Source organism: Melanerpes formicivorus, unplaced genomic scaffold (assembly GCF_026170545.1).
Source record: "Melanerpes formicivorus ecotype bairdi unplaced genomic scaffold, bMelFor1.0.p_v2 SCAF_3, whole genome shotgun sequence".
In the NCBI taxonomy this organism is placed as follows: domain Eukaryota; kingdom Metazoa; phylum Chordata; class Aves; order Piciformes; family Picidae; genus Melanerpes; species Melanerpes formicivorus.
The window spans coordinates 13,141,783-13,168,181 of record NW_027142355.1 but is presented as its reverse complement, the minus strand read 5'-3'; the positions used below and the strand labels follow the sequence as shown (position 1 = coordinate 13,168,181).

Sequence of the window (26,399 nt, the reverse complement as noted above, 5' to 3'; positions counted from 1 at the left end):
ATTAGTCAGTCCTCAAGAAACCATGGCATGGTAATAGCTTTTTTTAAACAGCAGTAGTGTGCATATTTTATTTTGTTTCTCTATTTCTGAACTTCTCAAGAACCTTGGTTTGCATTCCCAAGATTTTGAGAAGTCTTGAGAACTAAATAGGATCATTAAAATGTTCAGATTCTCATGTTATCCCGATAATAGCATTTAAAAATTTGGAAATATATTTATTACAAATAGCATGAGATTTTCTGTCCCACACTGCCACAAGCTAGCACTGAAGGCATAGTACTATCTGGGCCAGACCTTCAAAGGAAAAACAAAAAAGGCACAGTGTGAGAATTCTGGGTCTGATAACAAAGAAAGCTATAGTATCCCCACTTGCAATTGATATACTTTATGGAGAAAGGTTAAGAAGCTGCTTTTCAGCTACACTTCACCCACTGCCTCATCATGAAAGTGTTCACTTTGCTGGTTTTCCTCCAGTGAGGACCTGAGGGGCATCACACAATTCACCCGAGGGAACTGCACAGACAGCCTGCAGACAAAGGTAAGAAAGCATCTTAAAGGAAAAAAGAAAAAAACAAAAAACATACAACACCAACCAAGCGAAAAAAAACCCAAACCACAACACCAAAAAAACCCAGAGATTTCCCTTATCTTATACAAGGGAAAAGATATTACAGACAGCTAGGGCATGTCAATTACTGGTCACTGGAGGTATAATAAATTACAGGATGCTACCACACCTTTTCACACAGTGTGAACAAGAAAAAAGATCCCAAAATCTACACACACATTTTTAGCAAGTTTCCAGCAAATCACAATTCCAAAAAATTTCCAAGCCTCCCTTGTTAGATAGATTTTGCTTTCCAACTGTGTGTAGAATTGATAACTACCTGACTTGTCTCCACCACAGAAGAGTAATTTCCTGGTGTATTTTTAGTCACCTGTTATCATCAGTATCCTTTGAACCCATTTTGAGACTACAGTGACAATATAAATCTGCCACAGCTTTTTGGCACCTCTTGCCAAGTACTTGCTAATACTCTGCAGAATGACACAGACTATTAACCTCCCATCAATTTTAAGAGGCTGGGTCTTCCCCAAAAACATGCCAAAGGCAGGTCTTTGAAGTCCATAATAGCAGTAACCAAGACCAAACCTTCACCTGAATTTACACACAGCAGTGTTGTGCAATTGCTGTACAAGGAAATGAACTGAAATAAAGTCCATGAAAAGGATGCTGCAACACCTTAACTCTACAAAACATCTCTTGCAATGACAGCCACAAACCTCATGTCTCTGCCTTATCATATCTGAGCATTTCCAGCAAAGTTAAAATACATCTCATTTTAGATGATGAAATAATTTTACCAAACAATCCTAACCACTTTCAGTATGAAACTGCACGTCAACCCTGACAAAAATTATCTTCAGCACAAGGTTCCTAGAAGACTCAAAAGTAGTTATCCTAAGACTTAACAAAATATTAAATATTTCTAAGAACTCTTAGCTTCTGGTTTCAATTTAATTATTTTATAGACTAGCTTAATATGTTACTGCTTAATATGCTTTAAATGTTTTGACTAGTTCAGTCAATGTTGAACAAAGAAAAAAGAGCACAAATTACTTAAGAAAACTGTTCTTCATCTGGAAATAGTTTTCCAACACATACTGATAGGTTTTCTGCCCATATGGTAAACCAGACCCATTAAATTGTTTTGAGGACAAAAAAGGGGGACAGAAAAAATTACTTACCATCTTCATTATGACTCATCCACTATTTTTCACTAGGTTTGCTTAGTAAGTGTAACACAGTTGATTCTATGTTCTATTCTTTGCTAAAAGAGTTACATTTAATCTGGCTCTAGATTACAAATCTTTCCTAGAGCAGTATCATGACCATGAAGTGAAAGGTCCACAGTATTTTTGAAGCAGCAAAAAGCCTAGTGTACAAAAAGGCTGGTCACATTTCATTCAGGTTAACCTACAGGCTGCATAGGCAAAAATGTATTTGCACTACTACATGAATACTGGAAGGGCCATACCTGCAAAGCTTTTCCAGTGTAGGTAAGACCTTAATTTAGCTATCTCAGCGCTGGAAGAGCACAGTATCAGTGTGCATTGATGAGGTTCTAAGAGACATCTATTTTGATTTCCAGCTAGCCCTTGAGTATGTACACAGTACACTGAGAATTAAGAACAGTGCTGTCACACAGCCATGCATGGGCTGCTGCTCAGCGAATGTCTATGCTAAGCTAACTGTTCAGACTGAGATCAAATTGTTCTGCTGTGAGCTTCTATTTCCCCAGTCTTAAATGCAAAACTTAAATAAAAAATAGATATAACAACAACAAAGTACTGGACAATACCTGACATTTTGAAATAGAGACACTGAGCCGGTGCAACTTTCTCAAGGAGGTCAGATCATTTAACCTGAGACACTTGGCTACAGATAGTTACTTCCTTTTGCAGATAAGCTATTCTTATCTTAATGGCAGCTAACTGTACAGATATCCAATAAATGAACCCAATGTATTAAAAACAATGTCACAACAAGTGAAAATAATTAAAACCCAATTCAAACTACTCCATGTAATGACTGTATAGCTTTCATAAATTAAAGTATATTAAATAAGCAGGAAAGGTCAATATGAACAAGAAGTACTTGCATATAAATCAAGGAACAAGACTGAAGAGAATTGTGTCTGATGCTTTGTCCTAATTCACCGTTTCTGCTCACACAGCAGGGTTCTTGTACTCTAACCTAATGACTACACAAACTGCCCTACTCTTTCATTCTTCTTCCACTCTGTATCTTTTTTTGTAAAGCATTAATACTTATATTAGATGTACTATACTTCTGTTTTATTAAATTAAAACATAATTATAAATTCAGAAAGCAGCAATAGATGCTTGCTGAATGGATGAAGCGTAGACTTGCAATCTTATGACAGGCTATTTTGCACTGCAAAAAAAAGCTAATGAAGAATTATGTAATCGTTTCAAAAATACATGACAAGGAAAATTACCAGAAAAATTAGAGGTGTTTGGGGGAAAAAAATGTACCAAAATTACTTCAAGATACTATGTACACAAAAGACTGCCAGCTCAAAGATTAAAATTATTAGAATGCTTAAGGAGTCTGCAGATCTTGGAATGGAAAAAACTACGTAAGAAGACAGCAAAGATGAAGGAAAAGCTGCTGTGCCATTGACTCTCATCATTCCAGGTGCTCAGGGTTTGGGAATTTTTTCCTTTTTCTCTTCTACTTGATTTTTATTTTCTTCCAATGTACTCAAAGGCCTACAGAATCCAATAGCATTAATACATTTAAGCTTTATCATACTTCTAATCTTATTTGAAAAAAATCAAATGAGTTTATTATCTTTTAAACTCTTTCCATTTCTAGCTGCAGAAATTGAGTGACAAAGAACGACAAAAGGATCCTGTAAGCTTTGGTTGCTTTATACTAGCATCAAGTTTCTGTATTTTGCTCAGCAATTACTGTACCTATTTTGATTTCCATTTACTCAGTAACTAATTAACACATGCATACAACACATAAATAAGCTAAAGCATAAATTAGTTGTGGTAAAACCACTCAAAAAATTCAAAGCTGAAGTGCAGATTGAAAGAACGGAGTTGACCAAAGTAGCAAACTTAAGAGGGCAAAATGGCAGGTCATCTTGAGGATCACACCCAGTCAGCATGGGTTTATGAGAGCTAGATCCTGTTTGATGAACCTAATCTCTTTCTATGACAAAGTGACCTGCATGGCACAAGCCCTACAAGGAGAAGCTGAGGGAGCTGGGGTTGTTTAGCTTGGAGAAGAGGAGGCTCAGGGGAGACCTTATTGCTGTTTACAACTACCTGAAGGGTGGTTGTAGTCAGGAGGGGGTTGGTCTCTTCTCCCAGGCAACCAGTACCAGAACAAGAGGACACAGTCTCAAGCTGCACCAGGGGAAGTTTAGGCTGGAGATGAGGAGAAAGATCTTCACAGAGAGAGCTGCTAGCCATTGGAACGTGCTGCCCAGGGAGGTGGTGGAGTCATCGTCCCTGGAGGTGTTCAAGAGGCGACTGGATGTGGCACTTGGTGCCACGGTCTAGTAGTCGTGAGGCGTTGGGTTTTCCAGGGACGTGGTTGAGGCCCTGTGCCTGGAGGTGCTTAAGACCAGGCTGGATGAGGCTCTGGCCAGCCTGATCTAGTGTGGGGTGTCCCTGCCCATGGCAGGGGGGTTGGAACTAGATGATCCTTGTGGTCCCTTCCATCCCTGACTGATACTATGATACTACAATACTGTGGCAGATGAGGGAAAGTTCATTGGTGACCCTGACAAAGGGATCAAGTGCACCCTGAGTAAGTCTGCAGAAATGCCAAGCTGGGCAGGAACGTTGATCTGCTGGAGGTGAGGAAGGCTCTGCAGAGGGATCTAGACAGGCTTTATCGATGGCCTGAAGCCAGCTGTATGATGTTCAAAAAGGCCAAGCACCAGGTCCTGCACTTGAGTCACAAAAACCCCCATGCAATGCTTAGGGCAGAGTGGCTGGAAAGTAGGTTGGCAAAAACAGATCTGGGGAACTGGTCGACAGCTGACTGAACAAGAGCCAGCAGTGTGCTCAGGTGGCTAAGGAGGCCAACAGAATCTTGGACTGTATCTTAATAGTTTTGTTATGGTTGGGTTTAAGGTCTTTTCCAACCAGGCGATTGTATGATTACCTGATACTGAAACAAGTATCTTCAGTAAACTGAGTGGGAAAATTAAAATAGCTTTTAAGTGTCAATTAGACAAATCCAGATTATTCAAATAACCCTTATAATCAGCCTTTCTTAAGCGTTCAATCACTGCCCTTCACAGAACTAGCTTTGGTGAATCCTATGTATATTCATTGCAACTTTCTCACCTAATTCAGCTCTTTGCTCATGTTTTGGGGGAAGAGGGATTTATTACTTGGCAAAGGAAAGGGATGATGCTAAACTGTTTAACAAGCCGGTGAATCGTCCCCTGTAGGTGTACAGGTTATCAAACAATCCACACATGCAGATCTCATCACAATTAGGCCTCCTGTGTAAGTCTAACTGCTCCTCAGAAACTACTGAGTATGTGTATACTGATTCAAAGTGTTGATTCAGTACATTTTAGAATGCTACTTGAAGACTAAACCCAGCACTGTCCTTTTCCCCCTGATTTTTTTATTCCTGTATTTTTAACACCTATAGCTTCATTTCAAATCCAGGTTCCTTCAAACAGATAAAAGCCTTTAGTAACCAGTAAGGTCTGTATTTGGTATTCTGGTTAAATAACCATCTTAAAGTCTCTAAAAATGTGTTATTCAACCAAATAGAATTCCCTTCCCCACTCCAATTAGAAAGAGAGAGATTTCTATGGAGAACAGATTAGGAGTAGCACCTCTGGCCATGAAGGTAAGTGGAAAAGTTGGAGCATAACAAGTATCAGAACATAGCAGAAAGGCTGACAAGATTGTTAGGTAAATAGCAAGGACCACTATGAAGAAACTGAATAAAACTTCAAAAATTACAGTACATGCCCATTACAGCATAATGTTGCAAATACAGTATTCCAGACTAATTTAACCAAGGAAAACTAAATGAAATCCCTCTGAAATAAAATAGGCTATACAGATGGAAGTCTAGTACTGTGGGTTTTACCTCTGGGAGTTGCAGCCTGCACAAGATTCTATTCTTTCAATACAAATCTGTTGTGTGGGGGGGTGGCAGAGGAGTAACTGTGTTACAGGAATAAAAAGAATAGCACAATTGTTGTAAGAACATCTAGTTTTCTCTGTGTTTCTATCCATCACAATCCATCTTCAATTTCACATCTACTTTTTCTCATTACCTTACCCTATACTGTGTCAGTAAAGAATGCTGAGGTGAAGCACTCTGTAAAGAAAAGCCCCTGATCAGGACATTGCTAATTCATTAGCAATGATCATTAAACAGTCTTTGTTTGAAGAGAACACAGAAAAACAAAGAAAGCTGATCAAGCTCCATCAGGAGAGGAAGGACTGGCAGGAATAACAGCTGTGCTCTAGCTCAGATTGGATCCATGTTGGCAGAACTGTGAAATAAAGCCTGCAACATATTGTGCCTTTAACAATCCTGCTACCCCAATAACAGACCCAAAGAATTTAATGATTATGTGTTATCTCTCACAGGCTATTTTATTCAGGAGGTTTTATGTACAACTAAATTTATAGAAGTCCAGGATGCATTTATTTAGACATGCTGCTCCTCCAAACAGTGCCATCTAACACATACACTAATATAGACTCGTTCATTTGAGTATCTCCAAGTGCTTCATAAACAGCAACTGAACAGATGTCATGAATCTAAAAAACATTACTGCCAGAAATTTTTCTGCTATGTGACTTTGTTACAATAATATGTTTTACTATAAAACAGAACATGTCAGTGCAAAGGAAAAAATCTAATTTAAACTATACATTTAACAGCATTTTCTATGTATCAATTTTACTAATACATTTTTCACAGTCAATTATGCAAAAGTGAAGTTCTCCCTTGCCAAGAAACAAAATCTAAAAACCAAATAAAATGACCCAACAGTTCTTTAAAGAAAGAGGTTACGGCACCAAAACCAACACCAAAACTTAAAATTCAGACAACTACAGAAGTACATAGAAGACAACATTTAGGATAACATTATATAGAAATTCATGTACATTTTGTACATTTGTTAAATTATTAAAAAACCAAATGTTTTATTTTACTTAGCCTCTCATTTCTGGGCAAGGGAAGTAAAAACTAAAGAAAGGACAGAGAAATGTGTAAGAAGATCTTGAAGTACATAATATAGTGTTGCTCTTTGTGTTCCCATGTAGAAAGTACAAAAGTAGGTCACTTGTTATGTGTTAGAACTGCAATATAAAATAATGACTTCTCTTTTGGCTACCTTGGGTGGGGAATTTTTTTGAGTAGATTACACAATACCTGGTATTACTACCTCACCTTACTTTAAATAAGTCGCACTTTCAGAATTTGTGAATCTGATAAGCCGAAACTTACGCATCTCAGACTTTCAAACCTTAAACTGGGGCTAGAAACAGAAGCTCAAGCCTGGAAACTTCAGGAGCTAAATGAGTTGTTATTTTCTGTGCAAGAATTCAGAGAACTTCTCAAGAAACATAACCACTGCATTTTTGACTTCTCAAGTGGGATTATTTTTCCAGGGAAACAGAGCAGTGTAATTATTTTCCTGGTAGAGGTAAGTACATCTGTACATACTTCCTTCTACCCTGTTTCTGCATCAGCCTCATAACCCTGATTCCTGTGCTGCTATAGTACAGTAGACCATTCATTTATTAAAAAAGCTTCAGATCAAAAAGAAAAAATGCGTCACTCACTGCAATTCATGGGCAGGTGAAAGGACTTCAGCGTAACATTCCAAGGCAGAATCATGTTCTTTGTTGTCTGCCTATATCTATACAAGCTGACAAATTACTTCATCCATCCACGAATGAAGAGAAAAAGGATTTGTCCAAGCAGAAATATAATAAACACAAAGTAGAAACTGTAAGACATCTTTGCCTATTGAACTCCCGTCAAGACTAAAAATAAACTTATCCAGACTTAAAAATAGCTCTAATTGGTTCAAAATCCAGCCTGATACATGGAAGTCTACACATAACTGAATAAGTAATTATTGTAATTGGAATGGAAGCACAGCATAACAGTACAATAGAAACTTTAAAAATATCTAAATAAAACCCCACTCTCCATAAATTTGCTTTATATGCAGGTTTTACAGAACTATCTGTAATACTTAGTATTTTACTAGAAAGCCAACATTGTGCTTTCTATTTCACCAGAGAAAGATGAGGTTGCTTTGGTAATATAGATAGGAGCAGTATTTATTGTATTCACGATGGCAGAATTGTGATTTTGTCTCTTTTATTATCATGCTCAACTACAAAAGCAATTTTTGTGTGATAACCATCATCTTAAAGTAGACAGCAGTGAATTCATTCTAACAATCATAGGCACTAGTGCAACAATTCACTTTTTTTTAAATGTTTCAAAGATCATATCTAGATTACAAACAGAAAAGATAGCATGACTTCAACACCATTTCTTCACCCATGATTATTTTAACAGGAGTGAAAAGTCATGAAAGCCTAAAAAGAACTAGAGAAAATATACATTTTTCAGATAATTTAAAGCCAATGCACGACTACACAGAATGGTTTATAAGCTGGTTTCCTCCTTCAAGTATGAATAAAGTATGCCTCTGTTGGCAATGATGAAGGACTGTCTATAATTCAAACAGGTTAATATTTAGTAAATAATGAATGAGAAATTTTATGTGAGTTTTGTGCACCGTTAATTTTTTCAAACCAATGTAAATGCAAAGAATCCTTTGACTTGTGCTAATTTCTTACTAGCTGCCATTTTCTTCACAAAGGTGACTGGGTGCCTTGAAGACTTGTATATTTTTTTATTATCTTGGGAGAACTACTTAAGACTAAATAATTTAACTGATCTAGTTAACTATGTCCCTGCTCACAGCAGGTGGGGTGGCGGTCCCTTCCTACATGATATTCTACAATTCTGCAATTACAAGTCTACTTACAAGAAATTCTATTTAAAATGTTTCATTGAAATTGCACTATTTGAGCCTACCCAGATTCTCTTTTTCTCAGTAATTTTCCTCAGGTCCTTAAAGCTATTGATATTTACACAGTCAGTCATACTCATCTTTTAAACAGGTAAGGAAAGGAAAACACCACATTCAGATGCAATTGGCACAGCATTTTCTCATTATATTTTAAAAAGTGTATTGATGCCTGAAGCTTGAAAGTGAAAAAAATTTTCTCTACTGCTTTTCATTCATCATGCAAGGTCACAGATTGCAAAACTGCTCAAAAATTATAGACTATCTTTTAAAATAACTTTTAGTAGAGAGCACTTGCCTACAGTTTCCATCTTAAAATCTCACAGCATTTTTTACTACTGTTTTATATGTTTTTATACAGGGAAGAAGTTGAACACCAAGCAACTTGTCCAATGAACAAGTTTACATTTAAATCAAAGTTAGAGCCAAAGTCCTGTGATCAGTGTTGCAACAGAAGCATCATTCTTTGTCTCTTAATTAATTCTGCCTTGGGATTTAGACCAATGCTTCATCCATTCAAAGACACTGATTTTTCCTTTTTTTCCCCTTTGACTTATTTCTGCCCATGAGTACATGTAACTTAACTGGAGAATTATGAAGTCTTTCCAAGTGCAGGAGGTGAAGAACTTCTTTACACCTTCAACTATAAACCAATGATTTGTTTTTAGAAACTTCTATGAGCTGGTTTGGTTACATAAAGGAATAATCCCAAATCATGATAACCCCTTTTATTTGATATTAATGTCTCAGATTAGAAAAGTAAGAAAAGACAGGAATACTATTTGCACAAAAACCTAAATTTCAGCAGAAATTGATTCCAACACTATACATCTGAGTCTGCCTTTCCACCTTCCCCAACCCCCACACAGAAAATAATCCTTCTGAAACATTTAAGCAGAAGAAATGCCAAAAGAAAAAGATTGTTATTTGGAAGCGGGGTGGAGAACGAATTCCATTGTAAAAATAAGTAAGACCAGAGTCAAAATCTCCATTCAAACCATGTCTTGATCTGTTTTTCCCATTGCCATTACAGCAGGCTCATCTTTGGTGAAAAGTACCATTTTTCAGAAAGCCTCTTCACTGAGAGGACCTTATCTCAAATTCAGCATTACTTTTTGTTACCTCTCTGGAAGTATGATTCCACTTTGAAGCATATATTATTGGGTATTTTGACAAACTAACAAGTATTTAGGCATTTAGTTCTCTTCTCTGAATCATTCCCTTTAGGTGAGCAACGGAACAAATTCATCACCATTAAGAACTTAGGAAAACTAAAATGAGCAGAAACATAGCTTCTGTGCTGCTGTCCTTCTCATGCACGCTAACCAGAAGGGCTTTGGCTTATGGCTTTCCTGTAGCGCCAGCTGCCACAGCTTGTTCTCCCATGGCTTTTGATGCACTCACTGTTGGGCATATATCCCTTCCTTCCAGTTCAGATAGGGGCTTTGTTCACCTCTAAACTGCTCTACGATCTTTCTCCCGCATGTCACACCTCTGCAGAGACTACATATTGTCATAAGGTAAAGAAACATTTTACATTAGGGTTTGCCAATTTACAAAGTGCTCTGCAATAAAATGCTGCAATTCCTAAAAGCTGCTGAAGAATTCTACAATTATGAGAATCTACTCCAAAAGACGGCAAGCAGAATTACTTGTAGACTTTTCATTCCTTGAATTGAATAGTCTTGTCTTTATTAATATTTGTTTGACTGTAGGATACTTACTTTCATTTTTCTTTCCCTAAATTTATCATGAGATTTCCCTTCATGAAATTATACTGGACTGTTAAACGTACCTATGTCACCAGAAAAGGATTTTCAAGAGCACAGAGAAAGATTTATTCTTGGATGCTGGCAAACCAGGATGAAGATTTCTGTGAAGCAATTAGAAGCATGAAGCAAACAGTTTATTGTTTGTAATTACTTGCAATGTCGACTCTGATAGAAAAATCTGAAGGACGCATGCTAATTCCTGTTAAATTGGCACTTAAGAGTTGTAACAAAGCAACTGAAGGGACTCAATTCACTGTTGTCATGGAAAACTTTGTAACTGCATTCCCATTCCACTCTGCAAAGACATTAGAAAGTTTTAGTGACAATTAAAGACCAGGAGAGGAAAAAAGCGTTAAGACATCATTTTCTCAGTCTTCTGTTGCTAGAAAGGCCATAGCATAAGGTCAACTAAGTAAATAACAATAGTTTTGTTTTAGAGAAATAATGCTTTTCCTGTTGCCAGAACGAGTGTAATTCACACCACTACCACAGAAATAAAGCTGAATTTATAACCATTATATACTTTGTTATATACACAGATGTATACATGTTCATATAAAAATAATACAATGGAATGTGTATCATAGCTTTAGGATTAAGAGAATAACCACTTAGCACACACTGTTCAGCTGAACAAGACAGACTCACAGCAAACACTGCCTGCCAGAGGCGGTGATGACAGCAGGATTTTAATCCAGTGGAGCAAACAGAGATTTCTTCAGAAGTAATCCAGTGTGCCTTTTTCCAGCTCAGTCATCACCCAGAATCCCCAGGTCCAGTAGAGGATCTGCAACAGTCCTGAGAAGGCCTTGTGAGGTGGACACAGCAGGCCTTTTGAGCAACCCTGTATTTCTCAACAGAACTGAATAGCAAGGAGTTGGGTACTGCAATTAAAACTACTTGAGTATTATTTTATCCTCCCCAAAGAAGCATAACAGAATTTCCTCATTAAAAGTTCAAATATTATTCAAATACCAAAACAAACAATTGGATTACTATCTCAGTAGGAAAGGAAAAGCCAAAAGGCAGATGAAGAAAAGAAATGTATTTTTCTGTCCAGAGGGTAAACCAGCAGCTACCTGGCTGGTCTCCTGAACCTCAGCCAAAGCAGGTTGGCCCAATCTCTCATCTGTTCACAGCAACAGACTGCTTTGATATCTAGCAAGCATTTGTTAGATAACAGCAATCAATGAAGATCAGAAGTTGTACATTAATATATGAATATGTAATATCTGTCAAAAGAGAAACTAGCATCTCACATTATTTTGCAGGTGCTAGGATTACTTAAAAATAATAAATAAAGCCCAAGCAATAAAATTCAGCTAAATTCACATTTATTTCTAACTGTTATTATTATTCCACTGTGTCAGTAACCAATAATGCTATTCCAGAAGAGAATATTGCTGCCAATTTTACAAGCAAGCAATAAAAATAGTTTTATGCGAGAACTAAAACTGCATTTCTTTCCATTTGTTTATTCATTCAACAGATGCATTAGCCAAGACTCTGCACAAGAACAGAATATTAAATTGTATCAGCTGGGTATGTTTCTAAAAAGAATCTAAAATTTTAAAAGGATTAGTGATTTGGTGAATTCATTTCTTCAGCATCTATAACTAGCAGCTCTCAGCGATCTTAAAAAACACTGAAAATATAGATGCTTTCAAGCAATCACATAAAGAGAAAATAAACTTTGTGTTATAATCACAGATTTAAACAAAGATTTGAAATTACAGATCAGCAATTTTATGTGAATTCTCTACAGTCCACAGTTCTCTCTGCAGCTGCTGGTCTTTGGAATTTTTGGGATCAACTGCATTTCCACTCTGATTTCTTTGTGTTGCGGATGTGCAATTTCACGCCCAGATGATCACAGGATGATATCCAGCAAATTGCCATACATGGCACTCAGACCCACAGGAATTATATTGTGGTACCAAAGTGAAGAAATATTGATATTGTTGAAGATTTAAAAAGAAGAAAAATAATAAAAGCCTAATAAGCATGGTTTACAAGACAAGCTCTTGGCAGCTTCCTACAAAAGCAACCATGAAACTCAACATTCACTGACCACTTAACAGTAAAAGATCACAAAGAAAACAAGGGAAGCCTATATCAACAATTCTGAAGAGAAACTCAGGCACCCTTGTAGCAGTTTTCACAACTTCCCTGTCTGAAAATCTGACTCCTTTAGTTCTCCTCAAAAAATTCATCCTATCAACTCCATATCTGTTTCATCCTAAATACTTTTTAATTCCTTATGCCACATCACATGCACATCTAAGAGGCAAATTATATTAGGAAGGAGAGGAAAAGGAGAAATGGGCGAAAATACAAGGCAAGTCATATATAAAAGAAAAGTTTTTCCAGTATGGCACAACCCAAGGTACAATACATAAAAGCACTATATCCAGTTTTTTCTACTCATAATATTGATTTCTTTGTTACATACAATATGATATATGTGTTGTTCAGCAAATATCTTTACACTTTGTATCTGATGTCAGTAGCAACAGCTCCTAGATGGTTCTGGTTTTGTCCTGTCTTTAATATTCTACACATGCTGCAAGGCCTGTTTCCTTATAGATGGGGAGTTGTAGTGCTCAATTTTGAAAAGCTGGATGATGAAGTAGAGAATTCTACAGTGTTTCATCAATATTGTGGGTTTTTTTTAAATCTCATTAATTATTTGCATGTTCTGGTGGGTTGTTGTTTTTTCCACTCCCTTCCAATGCAGTTGAGGGCTTAAAGCAATTTAGACAGAAGTAAAGTTAGTGCAAGAAATAATTTATATTCTGACTTTGCCAATACATTACTTTACTTCAGGGGGAAAAAAATAGTGTCCTAAGAGCAAGATTTCAATACACAACCTATTTTTCCACCCTCCATTCACTCATTATTACCCCAAAGCACTGCCTTAGCTTTGTCAAGTCTAGTTAGACACACAAAAATCTGTTTAAAGAACTGCAAAGAGAACAAATGTGGAGAAATTATACAGTCCCTGCATTTTTCAAAGACAAATTGGTCTTGTATTGTAGACTGAACAGATTCATGAAATAAAAACAGACTCTCCAGATCTGCTCTAGGCTTCTAGCATGTGGCCAAGCTGGCTTTCTACAAATCAGAATGATGTAAAGAGAAATTATGAAGCAGATACAGGATACCCAGGTATTGCATTCATAGATACCGCACAAGCAGCTAAAACCCTTAGTAAAAAGTGTCAATCCATGCTCTACCTGTCCATATAAATTTGTTCCAGATTAAGAATACTGAATATGCATTCTGTGACTGGTATCAACACTTATTGCCCCAAAGTACGCTGTAACAGCTGCCTTCCCTACAGGCTTCACGGCTACAAAGAGCAGATTTTATTCTCTCACAAATGGTATTAAGTGTTTGCTACCATCACAGCCTGTAACGTTTATTAAAGTATGCATTTAGCTGACAACCAAACACCTTATGTATTATCACACCACTGGAAAATTTTTATTCAAGTATTCTACCCTAGATCCAAGCAAGTACTGATTACTGTGATAATGCTGGGTTAAAAATTTTGCAGTGGAAGTATTAAACAGGTAAACATGAACCAAATAAACAGACATTTAGAACTAAGATGGCAAAGAGAGGAAGACAAAGTACTTTATCATTAACAAAACCAGACAAGAAAAAAAATAGTACTGCATATAATTTTTCAGATTTTGAGAACTTAATGTGAGGAGTATCACCACTATCAGACTGATATGAACTGCTTCCTATACTTGAACTGTAGAGGGGCTTGACAGATGGTTTCAACCACTTTTAGCAGTCATTCACAACTGGGGAGTGGAATCTAACTAGGTTTTATTTTGTTGTCTGAAGAAGGCAAAGTATGCTCCTCTCACTGCAGTTACATGGAAACATGCAGAGTTTCTACTGCATGTGGCCACTAAACTTTGATTTTAAAGGCAGTAAGCCTACTAGATCCTTTTTCATGCGCTTTTTGTAGCACTTCCAAATCAAATCAGCCAAGAGGCTGAGTGAGACGGCAATGGATAAACTCACCCTGGTGGCAATCTTCACCACCACTGTGCTGATCTTAACAAAATGAAAGGGACACAGTTTATGTTGTGATACCTATTCACTTCTCACTTACAGGGCAATGACTTTCATCTCCAAATTTCAGCTAGAATACTTGTTACTAGGCACACCATGTTGACATTTTGTCTTAATAAAGATGAAACAGTATTGCCTTCCTATTTTTAAAACTTAGTAGAAACAAAGACCTATCCAAGAGCTCTGTCAAATAAATTACTTTTGATAAAAGCTTCCTGTTTTCTTGCTTTGTTTTAAGTTAGCAATTCCATTTAAAGAATACTACAGCAGGAAGGTGTGTAACAAAACTCCTGCATCAGGGGATTGCTTTTGTAACAGGGCAGCTAATGCTGCTCCTGCTGCTACCCATCCCAAACACCTTCTCAGGCATGGTTTCCACAGCATCAAGCGTATCTGCTGGAGAATTCTGAACCAGATCCTGAAGCCTAGACCGTGCATGGCAAATTCAGCTACCTCCAAATCACATTCACTGTAATAACAATAATAAAAAACATTCATATTGATGCTGTTCCATCATGCATCTAGCACAGCAACTTAAATAACATCAGAAGTTTCCTCCAACATACAAAACACTCTGATGAACTCAATGTAAGACACCATCTGGGACTTTAAACCATGAGGCAATATTCCCTCATTCTACAGGCACACAGTGTCAGCACTCCAGCTATCAGTGTCAGCACTCTTCAGATATTCTGCTAAACTACATTCCAAGTTATGGAATCAACATTCTTTCAGGCATACTTTCACAACCTGTTACAGTGCAAGCATGATGATAGTTTCATCATCATTAATTGGTAAAGGGCATTCTATAACTTACACATTCCTCAGGAATACAGGAACTTTCAGTGCTGAAAAGATCAATAGTTGAACTAATATGGAATACTACTGAACAACTAACCTATGCTTAACAATTACACAACACCAAATCAATCTATTAAAGCATTCTTGTTTCACATCATAAGTTGGTAATTTTTCCATACTCAAGCAGCTAACATTAGCTTTGTATCTTGAAAATGAATATACATATATATAAAAAAATATATAAGAATATAACATCTATATTACACATTTAATATCTATTTTAAAACACTTGCCTTTCTGTTGCTCCCAAAGGTATGTATCTTTGCAACAGACGAGGCAGCACAACAAAATGCTAGATAATTAAGCTGGAAAATTCAACTTTTTTTAAGTCTATGGAGGTAATTCTAAAATGGAGAAACTGAGAAATTTAATTAATTTAAAAAAAGAAAAAAACTCCATGGCAATCAAGAATCAGGGAGTAAAGAAAACAGGTAATAATAATAACAGGGAGTAAAGGAAAGAGGTAATGGGCATAAGCTTGAACGTAGGAAGTTCCATCTAATCATGAGAAGGAACTTCTTTACATTGAGGGTGGTAGAGCACTGGAACAGGCTGCCCAGAGATGGTGGAGTCTCATCGTTGCCATCATTCAAAATCCACCTCAATGCCATCCTAGGTGAACCTGCTCTGACAAAGGGTTTGGGCTAGATGATCTCCAGAGGCCCCTTCCAACCCCATCATTCTGGGATTCTGTGAAAAGACTTCATCACCATCAGACTCAGAATGGTACCTACATACACATCCCAGCAGATCTTTCATCATCTATTCAGCATATCACTCAACAGTAAACCTTTTACAACTAGACCTTGTGTATTTGTACAGGAGACAGGTTTACACCATTTCAACATAAAAGTATGCTGCAGCATGATGTAGGTCAGCAACATGAACACCTTGACAAATCCAGCATAAGGAGAGCATGTTGGTACAACTCCCAAATTCAAACTGCTATTATTCACTCTCTGTTCTTCCTTGATACCATAAAAGTTGCTGGATTTTCAACAACATTCTAATAAAGTACTTTGCAAAAGACGATTGAGGAAACCAAGATGCAAAGAGGTAAGAAACACATTTTAGATAGAGATCACAGGCTGCTAAAATAGACACAGACAATAAACTATCCAGAAGAGCTATGCTAGAATTGGCTATCACACTGCCCATTGGAGGCAAGTGTAAGGTACAGGAGGATCTATCCAGCTGAAATTTTGCTGGTGCACCATGTAAATAATGCTGAAGAGCAATCCCAGGGCAAAATGTCCAAAATAACCCAATATTCATTCTCAAAAGCAACTTCAGATCTAAAGAAATTATGCATCACTGACATTTTTGTATGACTTAGAAGTCCAAATCTCTTGCAAATAGAAGGAACAGATGACATTTTTAGACCCAGAAGTAGTGAAATTCTAAATAGCCACTAAATAACCAGCAAGATTCAAAGTAGGAAACAAGATGTGCGGCCCAAAAAAAGAAATAGCACTACTGGAGCATTCAAGGAAGGTAACTGTAGACACTGAAAAAAAAAAAAAGGATGATGCAGAGAACAAGGGAAGTAAGTCAAAACAACTTCCCTATGACACCAGGATGTTAAGACAGTCTGTGGTGTATTTATTTAAAGTTAAAGCCTAAATCACATTAAAAGAATGCTAAAGCTCCAAAATCAAAGATTCTGCCACAGACATCAGAACTGCATACTTCATTTGGCCCTGCTAGATCATGTGAGGCTAAAGAGTCTTTTTAATGACACTTCTTTAAAACAACTGCAGTGCAAGAACTTGCAATTGGGGTGATCATCAATTCACCAGTAGAGTTTAGACCTCTACATCTACAAATGACCTACCACTATTTCAGAATGCCCTAGTTAATGCCAGGACATTGTTTCCTGTATGCAGAATGTAAAACAGTAGATAAAAGATGGAAAAAGACCAAGAAATATGCTACAGTTTCCAAATTTCTTTCACTTCCAGCTCTCAACAAAACAGAAAAACATGCTTTGACAGTTATGAGTCCTGAATTCAATTTAAAAGTACTACAGAGGCGTATACTGCAGCAATTGCAGTTACCTTCACCCCTGTGTACCCTATGTTTCTTTACATGCACATGTTCCACTTTGCTTCCAGCTCCTGCCTCTGCATTTATTTTCTCCCTACATCAGACCCAGTAGCCTCAGCCCTTCACGGTTCTATTCTTTGTCAGATTCTGGGTCTCCCTCTTCCATTGTGTTGCCATTCTCGGTCCTAAGATCCTTCATCACCAAGCTCCTGGTTTAAGGCTCCTGCTGTTCCCCAATATTTCCACCCTCATATTACCCTTCCATCCCACTTTCCATTCACCTGAAAACCAAAATTCTTTCTCTTCTATTCTATACTGATACAGAAACAGGTATAAGAACAGCACATTTTTCTGTCTATGCTGGGTGTCTACACATGGCTCATTTTGCCCACTCTTCTCTATCTACCCTTTGAGGATGATGTCATCTGTTCACACCATCTTAACTAGCATCTGTACAGCAATGGCTTGTAAGCATGTCTATCCATCCACCTACTCCCAATTGCCTCCATATGGTACAGTTACTTCTCCTGATTTTCTCTCCAGAAAACTTAAGCTTGATATGTTCAAAACTCAGTTCCACATCATTCTTCTCAAACACTTTTTTTGCAGATAAAACTTTAGCCAAATTGTCTTTAGTAATATAGGAAGTCTTTCATGACCCCTTTACCTGTGTTTGAACCACATATTCACACTATATCCAAAATTCTGTTGTATCTTTTTCTTTCTAGCAGTACAGCTCAGCCAATATCTTCATCTTTGTTCAGGCAAACACTGAAGAATTAGAAAGGGAGATGAAGATTCATCTGTTTAAATTTAAACAGGCTTCCCTATTTATCCCAAGTCATACTGAAAGTGAAGCAAGTAAATCTCTTTAATATCTTAGTATTTATACTTTCGTTTCAGGAATCCTCTATATCATGTCACCCATAAGAGTTATGCTGGGATCACTAGTTTCAAGCTTTCAGGAGGCAGATGATATGAGACAGCTCAAAGAGCTCAATCAGCATAGCCAGCTGGTACCTACTGATCTTTATTCAAAGTTTCTGCAGTCTTTATTGAAGTGTTAAATAAAGGAAACAGGAAGCACACTAATCAGATATGTAGCCTTTTCAAAAAATAAATAAAGTATGCTGTTACCTAAAGATAAATAATATATTGGATGGCTCTCAGAGAGAAAACATTAACAGAAGAAATGCAGACATCTGAGTTACACAACTGCATTTTATAATTGTATAAACCACTTAAAAACAGAGTACCCCACCAAAATTTGACCAAACCTGTCATCTTAATACAACAGCTTATAGAAGAACCATGCTTAAACATTTAGTACTTAATCAAACTTTCAAAAATAAATGTAAACATTTTTAAAATAAATCTTTAAAATAAATTAAAAAAAAACCAAACACAACAGAGAAAGACCCACATTCCACACTTATTTGAGATGAAAAACTACCAGCAGAACGTTTTATACTCAGATACTCCTCTATTACTTGCTTCAGCGAGTCAATTTTAAAAAAAATATATTGTTTGGGGTTGTATAGTGAATTTATTTCCAAGATTTATTTAAGCATTGGTACTAGTGAAAACACATATTGCGGTACGCTTCTCTTGCTCCTCATTATGCAGCTGACAGCACTGTTTATACCGATAGAACAGATTCAGAAAAAAATTACAAAACAAAACAAAACAAAATTGAAAATTAAGGCATGCCCTGTAAAGTCAGGGTCAAGAACATCATGCAGGACATCCATAAAAACCCTGTGATGTCTCTAGCACAATTAAAGTGAAACATACATGGGGGTTTTTCAGACATCAATATTTCAATAAAATTACCAATTATTATACATATACTGTATATCGTGATGAATCATTTAAAAAAAAAAACACTCTTTTCTGCTTCACAATTAAACTGAATTATCAACCCATTTTAAGGGTCTGAATAATCTCTATGAATTCTAATGGAAATATTCATAATATGCATGCAGGTACCAATTTGCTCTGAAAATAATTCATTCAAGACAAGACCTAAATGTTCACTTACATATAAACCTATCTGGTGAAATTCAGCATGGCTCAAAGTGAGATTTTTTTTTTCCAGAGATGTTCTTAGGAAAAAATAAAAAAAAAATAGAAAAATAAAGGAAAGTAGGCAAATTCAAATATAGATTGTTGGAAGCATTTTAAGTAATAAATATTTAATCCTCTTTTTTTTGTTGTGTTTGTTTTTGTCAGTGTCGTGTGGTTTCCAGTGTACACAAAGTAAAGAGTGAAAAGGTAAAAATAAAACTGGCATAACCTTAATATATTCCAGAATTCATAACTCCTTTATAAATTTAGTCCTTTTACAAAAGAATCCTTATATAAATTGGGGGGAGGGAGGGCATCAATCCCATATATGAAGCACAATTTAAGCCCAACATCACTGACCAATCAAAATTAGTGAATGCACTGCATCTCTCTGCAGTGAGGAGAAGCGACAAGGTAGGCTGTCATTCTGCAAAAGCTGCCCATCGCAAGCTTTCCTCTCAGAAGCACTGCTTTTTTTTTAGAGAGAGCTTGAATCTCAGTGGTGTCTCTGGAGACAAGAAGCCTTCAGTATGTTAAATTACTTTCATTATGTATTTTCAGATGCTTATTGAGTCTACAGTAGGAAGAGTGGGAGACTGCAGCAGCCTGTAAACCAGAACTAAAGCAGTTGTATACGTTAGCGTGTGCTGAAACAATGGCACAGTACAGGCACATATTTTCATTAAGATCGTTTTTTGAAGACAAGCTTATTACCCTCTTTCCCTTCTACTCTGCTAACAAATGAACAAAATGAATCCCTCCAACCTGGAACTGCTTCACCTGCATCGAGAATTTATCAAATCTTTAGTGGAGGTAAGACCTGTTCCTTATTATGGTATGCAGAATAAGCAACAATTAACAAAAAAGAATTCATAAAAAAGGAAAGAGATCAGATTGAACTTATATTTCACGCTAGTATCTTGTTATATTTCAGATCAGGAAATAGTCAAATGCTATCTTCCCCTCTCCATTATAAACACTATGTAGAAAATTGTTATTTTGCATTCAAGTCTTGTAGAATATTAGGAACCTGTGTTGTTTGTACCACATAAAGACAATACAGTTTAAGCTAATACAGTACCAGAAAAAAACAACACATAATGCAACTAGGAATATTTTTTAACTCCTTCAGCAGTATTTACAAATATTGTCAGTTAAATATGTTACAGATTGATTAAGTTACTCTTTGAAGGATCAGACAGTCTTGTAATTAGTGTATACTTAGTGTTTTATGAAGGTTGGCTAATATGACTAATCTCCAATTGCTCAAGAAATCCCCCTTTTTGAGGGTAAGGGGGTGTTTGGAGCTTTTTTAATAGTTATTTCTATCATTACGCTGTACATTCAAGCCCTTTATTAATAACATGGACTAGCTAAACATTTATTTCACTAAATGAAATTATAATAGTGTGCAAATTAAAAGTATATTTCCTATAAAGCTTGTTGACTCTCTTTAATTTCTCACAAGAAGGCAAGAGAGCTGTTATGTATTAACTACCTGCTCACAGGAGCTATAGAACATTTTCTAGCTCTAGTCACAGACACCCTACATGCAACAATTACAGCTTCTAGTCAGGGTTTTTTGTAACCTGCACTGCTTGAAGAACAGGAAACTTGTCCAAAAAAACTAAATTAATGAAAGATGACCGAAGAATGACATGATTTTACTAGCAAATAAGTGAACATAATAACTGATTTTCTATGTAATCTGTAAGTAATATTAAATGCATATACTCTTGCATTACTTTATTTTGATACTAAAAGCCCTACTTTTAACCTTTTCTTTTCCTCCCCTTCACAAGGGCATGCAGCAACTAATTCAGTTTTACAACTGACAATATGAAGAATGCAGTTGACCGAGTATCTTTCTAGCTGTATGACCTCCAAGCAGCAAGATGCATCACTAAAATGCATTCTTAAGACATAAAGGAATTAGAAACAAAACATGGAACACATTTGTATTACCATTTACGTGCATGACACTTCAACAATACACACGGAAGACTAACACATCTACTCAGATTTTCATAAAAGAAGAGTGCAATGATTGATTCTTTAAATGGTGAGCATTTCTTAAAGAGGGATTTATAATTTAAAACGAGAATTGTGGAAACTACTGATGCATGAAGAAACAATGAAACATGAATTGCCAAAAGGAGAACACGCATACTTCACCAGCAAGCTGAATAAGGGTTTAACCAAGCTTTTCCTATACTACTTATTTAAAAACTTATTTGTCATAATGACTAATGGATATTTTTCTCTCAATTTTATGGTCTGTTGTGTATACTCCTTAAATGAAAATAAACCAAATTAGGTAACTCATGGTTACTCTCAGAGCACATGAACTGGATTTTATGATGTATAACAACTTCTTTGACTAAGCCATCACTCAAAAGTAACGAGCAAGATTATTACAGAAAGAAATACGCAAGCATAAACTAAAGGATGTCTACATATACTCTGAACACAGAGATCAGAAATTTATTTTTTTTTAAACCAGGGAAATAAAAAGAGGCTGCTACAAAATGCAACAGGGGAAAGAAATTAACGTCACTTAAAAGAACATTTGTTCATTATTGCTGGCTTGAAGCTCAGAACAGACGAGCAGAATATGCACTGCTCTGTGGAAGTATCTCAGGCAATGAAGAAGTCCCCATGTTCAATCAGAATTTTTTGCTGCTGAAGTGCTGGAACAAAAAAAAAAAGGAAAAAGAAAAAAAACAATCCAAAACAAAACCCCCAAACCAAACAACCCTGCAAGGAATGAAATAAGATCCCAGCTACTGCTTGGTTTCCAGGTTACAGTGCATGTCAAATATCTGTCAGTGGCACCATGTATCAATTTATGACAAGCCGCTGCAATGATCTGAAAGGCCCTTGAGGCACAGAGAACAGGTAGGTCAGAAGTTGCATGCACCCCACCTCTCCTCAGCACTTACAAGGGAACAGGCACTGGTCAGATGGGGAATGCATTGGGTATATTAGCTCCCTGCCTTGACGTTTATACTTCTATTTAACTGAAATCTAACCAATGCAAGACAGAGGTGATGTTTAATCTATTCATAAGACTTAACACATCTGAAGTTTTCTGTTTTCATAAAATCTCAGGTGGCATAATGTTAAGAGTTAAGACTGTCAATTGTTTTAGCAGACCTGCTTTTGATTTCCTCCTGGCTTTTTGCTAATACGAGATAACTCCATTTCTCTAATAATGCATTTTAAATGGTTTCTTGAAATCCATTCACAGCCAGGACAGCATACACAGAGGAAATCATATTTCTGAGGGTTAATATAAACCTAATAGAGGTTGCCTAAATAAGAAATTAAACAAAGCTTCTGAAATATTTCTTGTTTCATTTCACATCTGAGACTAATACATTCTTATTTATACCTTTTGTATTTAAGAGGTACATGTGAAATAGCTGTTGAAGCATACCAAGAATTTTCATCATACAATTTGCAATTAATAGCACTGTGCAACTGAGGCTTTTCAGACATGGAGATGAAATCCATTTGCACATCATATCCGAGTATGCTTAATTCATACTTTTATTTTTAAAGAGCTCATATTTTTGACATTAATACTATCCATTTGAATTGTATTCAGAATGAAACAAAGCTTTACACTTAAATTTCTTTTCATGGCAAGTACATCCCCTCTTAAATTTAAAACCACTAAAAGAAAAACCTTTACAAACTTCAAGTATAGCAAGAAATGGAATAGCCTCTCATTTACTCACTTCAAAACAAACTGAAGAGCTGGCTGACTAAACAGTATAAACAACAGATATTACATGGAGATGCTACATTTGCAGTCTATCAGCATGTATAAAATAAAGCAGATGAGCCATAAAATTCTCCTAGCTGTTAAAAAATGCTACTATTTTGAACTTCACAAATCCCTAAGATAAGCATGCTACATGCACAAATCTTTTTAAGTGCAATTTGTATAAAAACCAATCCAACAAACAAACAAAACAAAACAAAAGAAAAAAAACACACAAAATCAAACCCCTAAAAGAGGTCATTTTCTTTTAAAGTACTATTTTCTACAATTATTCCCTTAAATCTACTTTGGAATGAAATTAAATACTGTTCCATTCCATGTAGGCACTGATTTCTTGAAGAAATTCAATATTCAACTCAGGAAGTGGAAATCAGCATTTTATAATAGATTCCATCCCTCCAAACTCATATAAGTTTTGCATTTGGAATTATATATACCTTTATAACATTGTAGTGGTAAATTTCATTCATGCAAATGCACACAAGCTGAAAGTGACCAGAAGTCTTCAAGCCCTGTAAAAAATCTACTCAATTGGAGAGCCCCAAGTTTCAGCCCAGGACACCAATGCAAACTCTTCGTAAGAAAGGGGCTGCTAAATTGCCATGAATAATGTAAATGCTTTTTTTATAATGCATAAGCAACAGTGAACCATGTTCTTATCACTTTCTTTTTCCACAAGAGCCTTTCTAAAATGATCTTAAGTACTAATTTGTTAATACTTAACATTCTTCCAAAATTATTCTCAATGCAATACAAAGGCAATGCACAAGTATAGTTTATTCAACAAATGGGCCCTTTGTAAAAACCACATCACTATAAAAAAACCACCTTGTCTCCCTAAATGGGAGCTTCTCACTTTATGGTTTTTTTTTATTCCAGATGCTCGGGCTTTTGAGTTCATGCCAACTAATGCTCTAAACATACAGTAAATCAAGAGCTTGATAAGAATAGATACTTTTCCTCCCTCCTCCTTCCCCAGAATTTACCTACGATAAATGGTAAAAAAAGAAATCAAATAGTTCCATATTTTATTTCACCTTTCAGGAGAAAAAACAACTTCAACAAAAGAATGTGTTTCTCCTCTGCTCTGGAAGTCAACATGCAGTCTGAATCTAACTTTACAGTTCGGGATGCCATTGATGACATCGACACCAACATGTATCAACCACTGTCATATCCATTAAGCTTTCAAGTGTCTCTCACTGGATTTTTGATGCTAGAAATTGTTTTGGGACTTGGCAGCAACCTCACCGTGCTGGTACTTTACTGTATGAAATCCAACTTAATCAATTCTGTCAGTAACATTATTACAATGAACCTTCATGTACTTGATGTAATAATTTGTGTGGGATGTATTCCTCTAACTATAGTTATCCTTCTGCTTTCACTGGAGAGTAATACTGCTCTCATCTGCTGCTTCCATGAGGCCTGTGTCTCTTTTGCAAGTGTTTCAACTGCAATCAATGTCTTTGCTATCACTCTGGACCGATACGACATCTCTGTAAAACCTGCCAATCGAATTCTGACCATGGGAAGGGCTGTGATACTAATGACATCAATATGGATCATTTCCCTTTTCTCCTTCCTGATTCCTTTCATTGAAGTCAACTTTTTCAGTGTTCGAAGTGCAAGTACTCGGGAAAATAAGACCCTTTTGTGCGTGAGCACAAACGAGTATCACACAGAGCTAGGAATGTACTACCACCTTCTTGTGCAGATTCCAATCTTTTTCTTCACTGTTATAGTAATGCTAATTACATACACCAAAATACTGCAGGCTCTAAATATTCGGATTGGTACACGATTTACAACAGGACAGAAGAAGAAAGCTAGAAAGAAAAAGACTATTTCTTTGACCACTCAGCATGACACTACAGACATGTCCCACAGCAGTGGCGGAAAAAATGTTGTCTTTGGTGTAAGAACTTCAGTATCTGTCATAATTGCTCTACGCAGAGCTGTGAAACGGCACCGGGAGCGACGAGAACGGCAAAAGAGAGTCTTCAGAATGTCCCTCTTGATCATCTCAACATTCCTACTCTGCTGGACACCTATCTCTGTTTTAAACACCACTATCTTATGTTTGGGCCCAAGTGACCTTTTGGTAAAGTTGCGATTATGTTTTCTTGTAATGGCATATGGAACAACTATATTTCACCCTCTCCTTTATGCATTCACAAGGCAAAAGTTTCAGAAAGTTCTGAAAAGTAAGATGAAAAAGCGAGTTGTTTCAATAGTGGAAGCAGATCCCATGCCAAATAATGCTGTAATACACAACTCATGGATAGAGCCCAAAAGGAACAAAAAGATTACCTTTGAAGATAACGAAGTAAGGCAGAAATGTTTAGTACCTCAGGTTGTCACTGACTAAATTTCAGTATTCACCAAAACACATCAAGTGGAATATCTGAACAAATTGTAGAAAAATACTGCCAAATAAGAAAAACTTTTTTAACTTATTGGTGAGACTGTAAATTTTAAATATGTGTGTTAAACAGAGTAGGTCTTGTACATTCAATCTCTTCATTATGTAAGATATATGTTGCATGGCCGTTTGTTAGCATAATACCATGTGTATAGCTGTCAAAAATATTCAAGTCCTCTTTTTTTAGAAAATAAATAGCCTTAATGAAGTGCAAACTTTTAACAATATTTGTACGGCTCAGTTTCTCTGCAAACATAAAATAATTTTTAGGCAAAAATTCCACTCAGGATTACTTTTCTAAAGCACAAATTCCACATTTTACATGATACACGTCTTAATTTAACTCATAACAGTATTTGATCAGAGATATTCTGAATGCTATAAAGTTGGACACATTTTGACCTTATGTGTAGATAGCTACTAATTTCAACTTTCCACAGCATGCAATTTTCATGTGTGTGTAGACAAAGCCATTTATTTTGATTAATGGTTCAAAATCAGTGAAAAAGTCAGGAAAAAACTCCTTGCGTTGGTCCAAAAACTGGCAGGACGTTTTAAAACAGCAAAATGTCTTGTACGTACAACCTCAGATCCAAAATTCTACATAGAAAGTACACAACTTTGAATAACTACAGAGGAGAGGTCAAGGTGCTAAGAGGAAAGATAGACTAAACTAAGGCAAAAAACATAGACAAGAAAAT

At 36.3% G+C, this 26,399-nt stretch overlaps 2 protein-coding genes across 5 annotated transcripts in view; one reads left to right on the top strand and one right to left on the bottom strand.

Annotated features, from left to right (window-relative positions):
• COG5 (component of oligomeric golgi complex 5) overlaps positions 1-26,399 on the bottom strand; it is a 181,775-nt gene that overhangs the window by 126,279 nt on the left and 29,097 nt on the right. The window lies entirely within an intron of this gene.
• Positions 19,911-25,923, top strand: GPR22 (G protein-coupled receptor 22). Its single transcript, XM_068166870.1, has 3 exons — positions 19,911-20,296; positions 21,286-22,381; positions 24,318-25,923. Exon 3 carries the CDS (start codon positions 24,343-24,345, stop codon positions 25,642-25,644), a length of 1,302 nt encoding a protein of 433 aa, XP_068022971.1. The 5' UTR covers positions 19,911-20,296; positions 21,286-22,381; positions 24,318-24,342; the 3' UTR covers positions 25,645-25,923.

Bases quoted from the DNA above. Each gene is read 5' to 3' on its own strand.
- GPR22 (XM_068166870.1), top strand. From the start codon at position 24,343: ATGTGTTTCTCCTCTGCTCTGGAAGTCAACATGCAGTCTGAATCTAAC.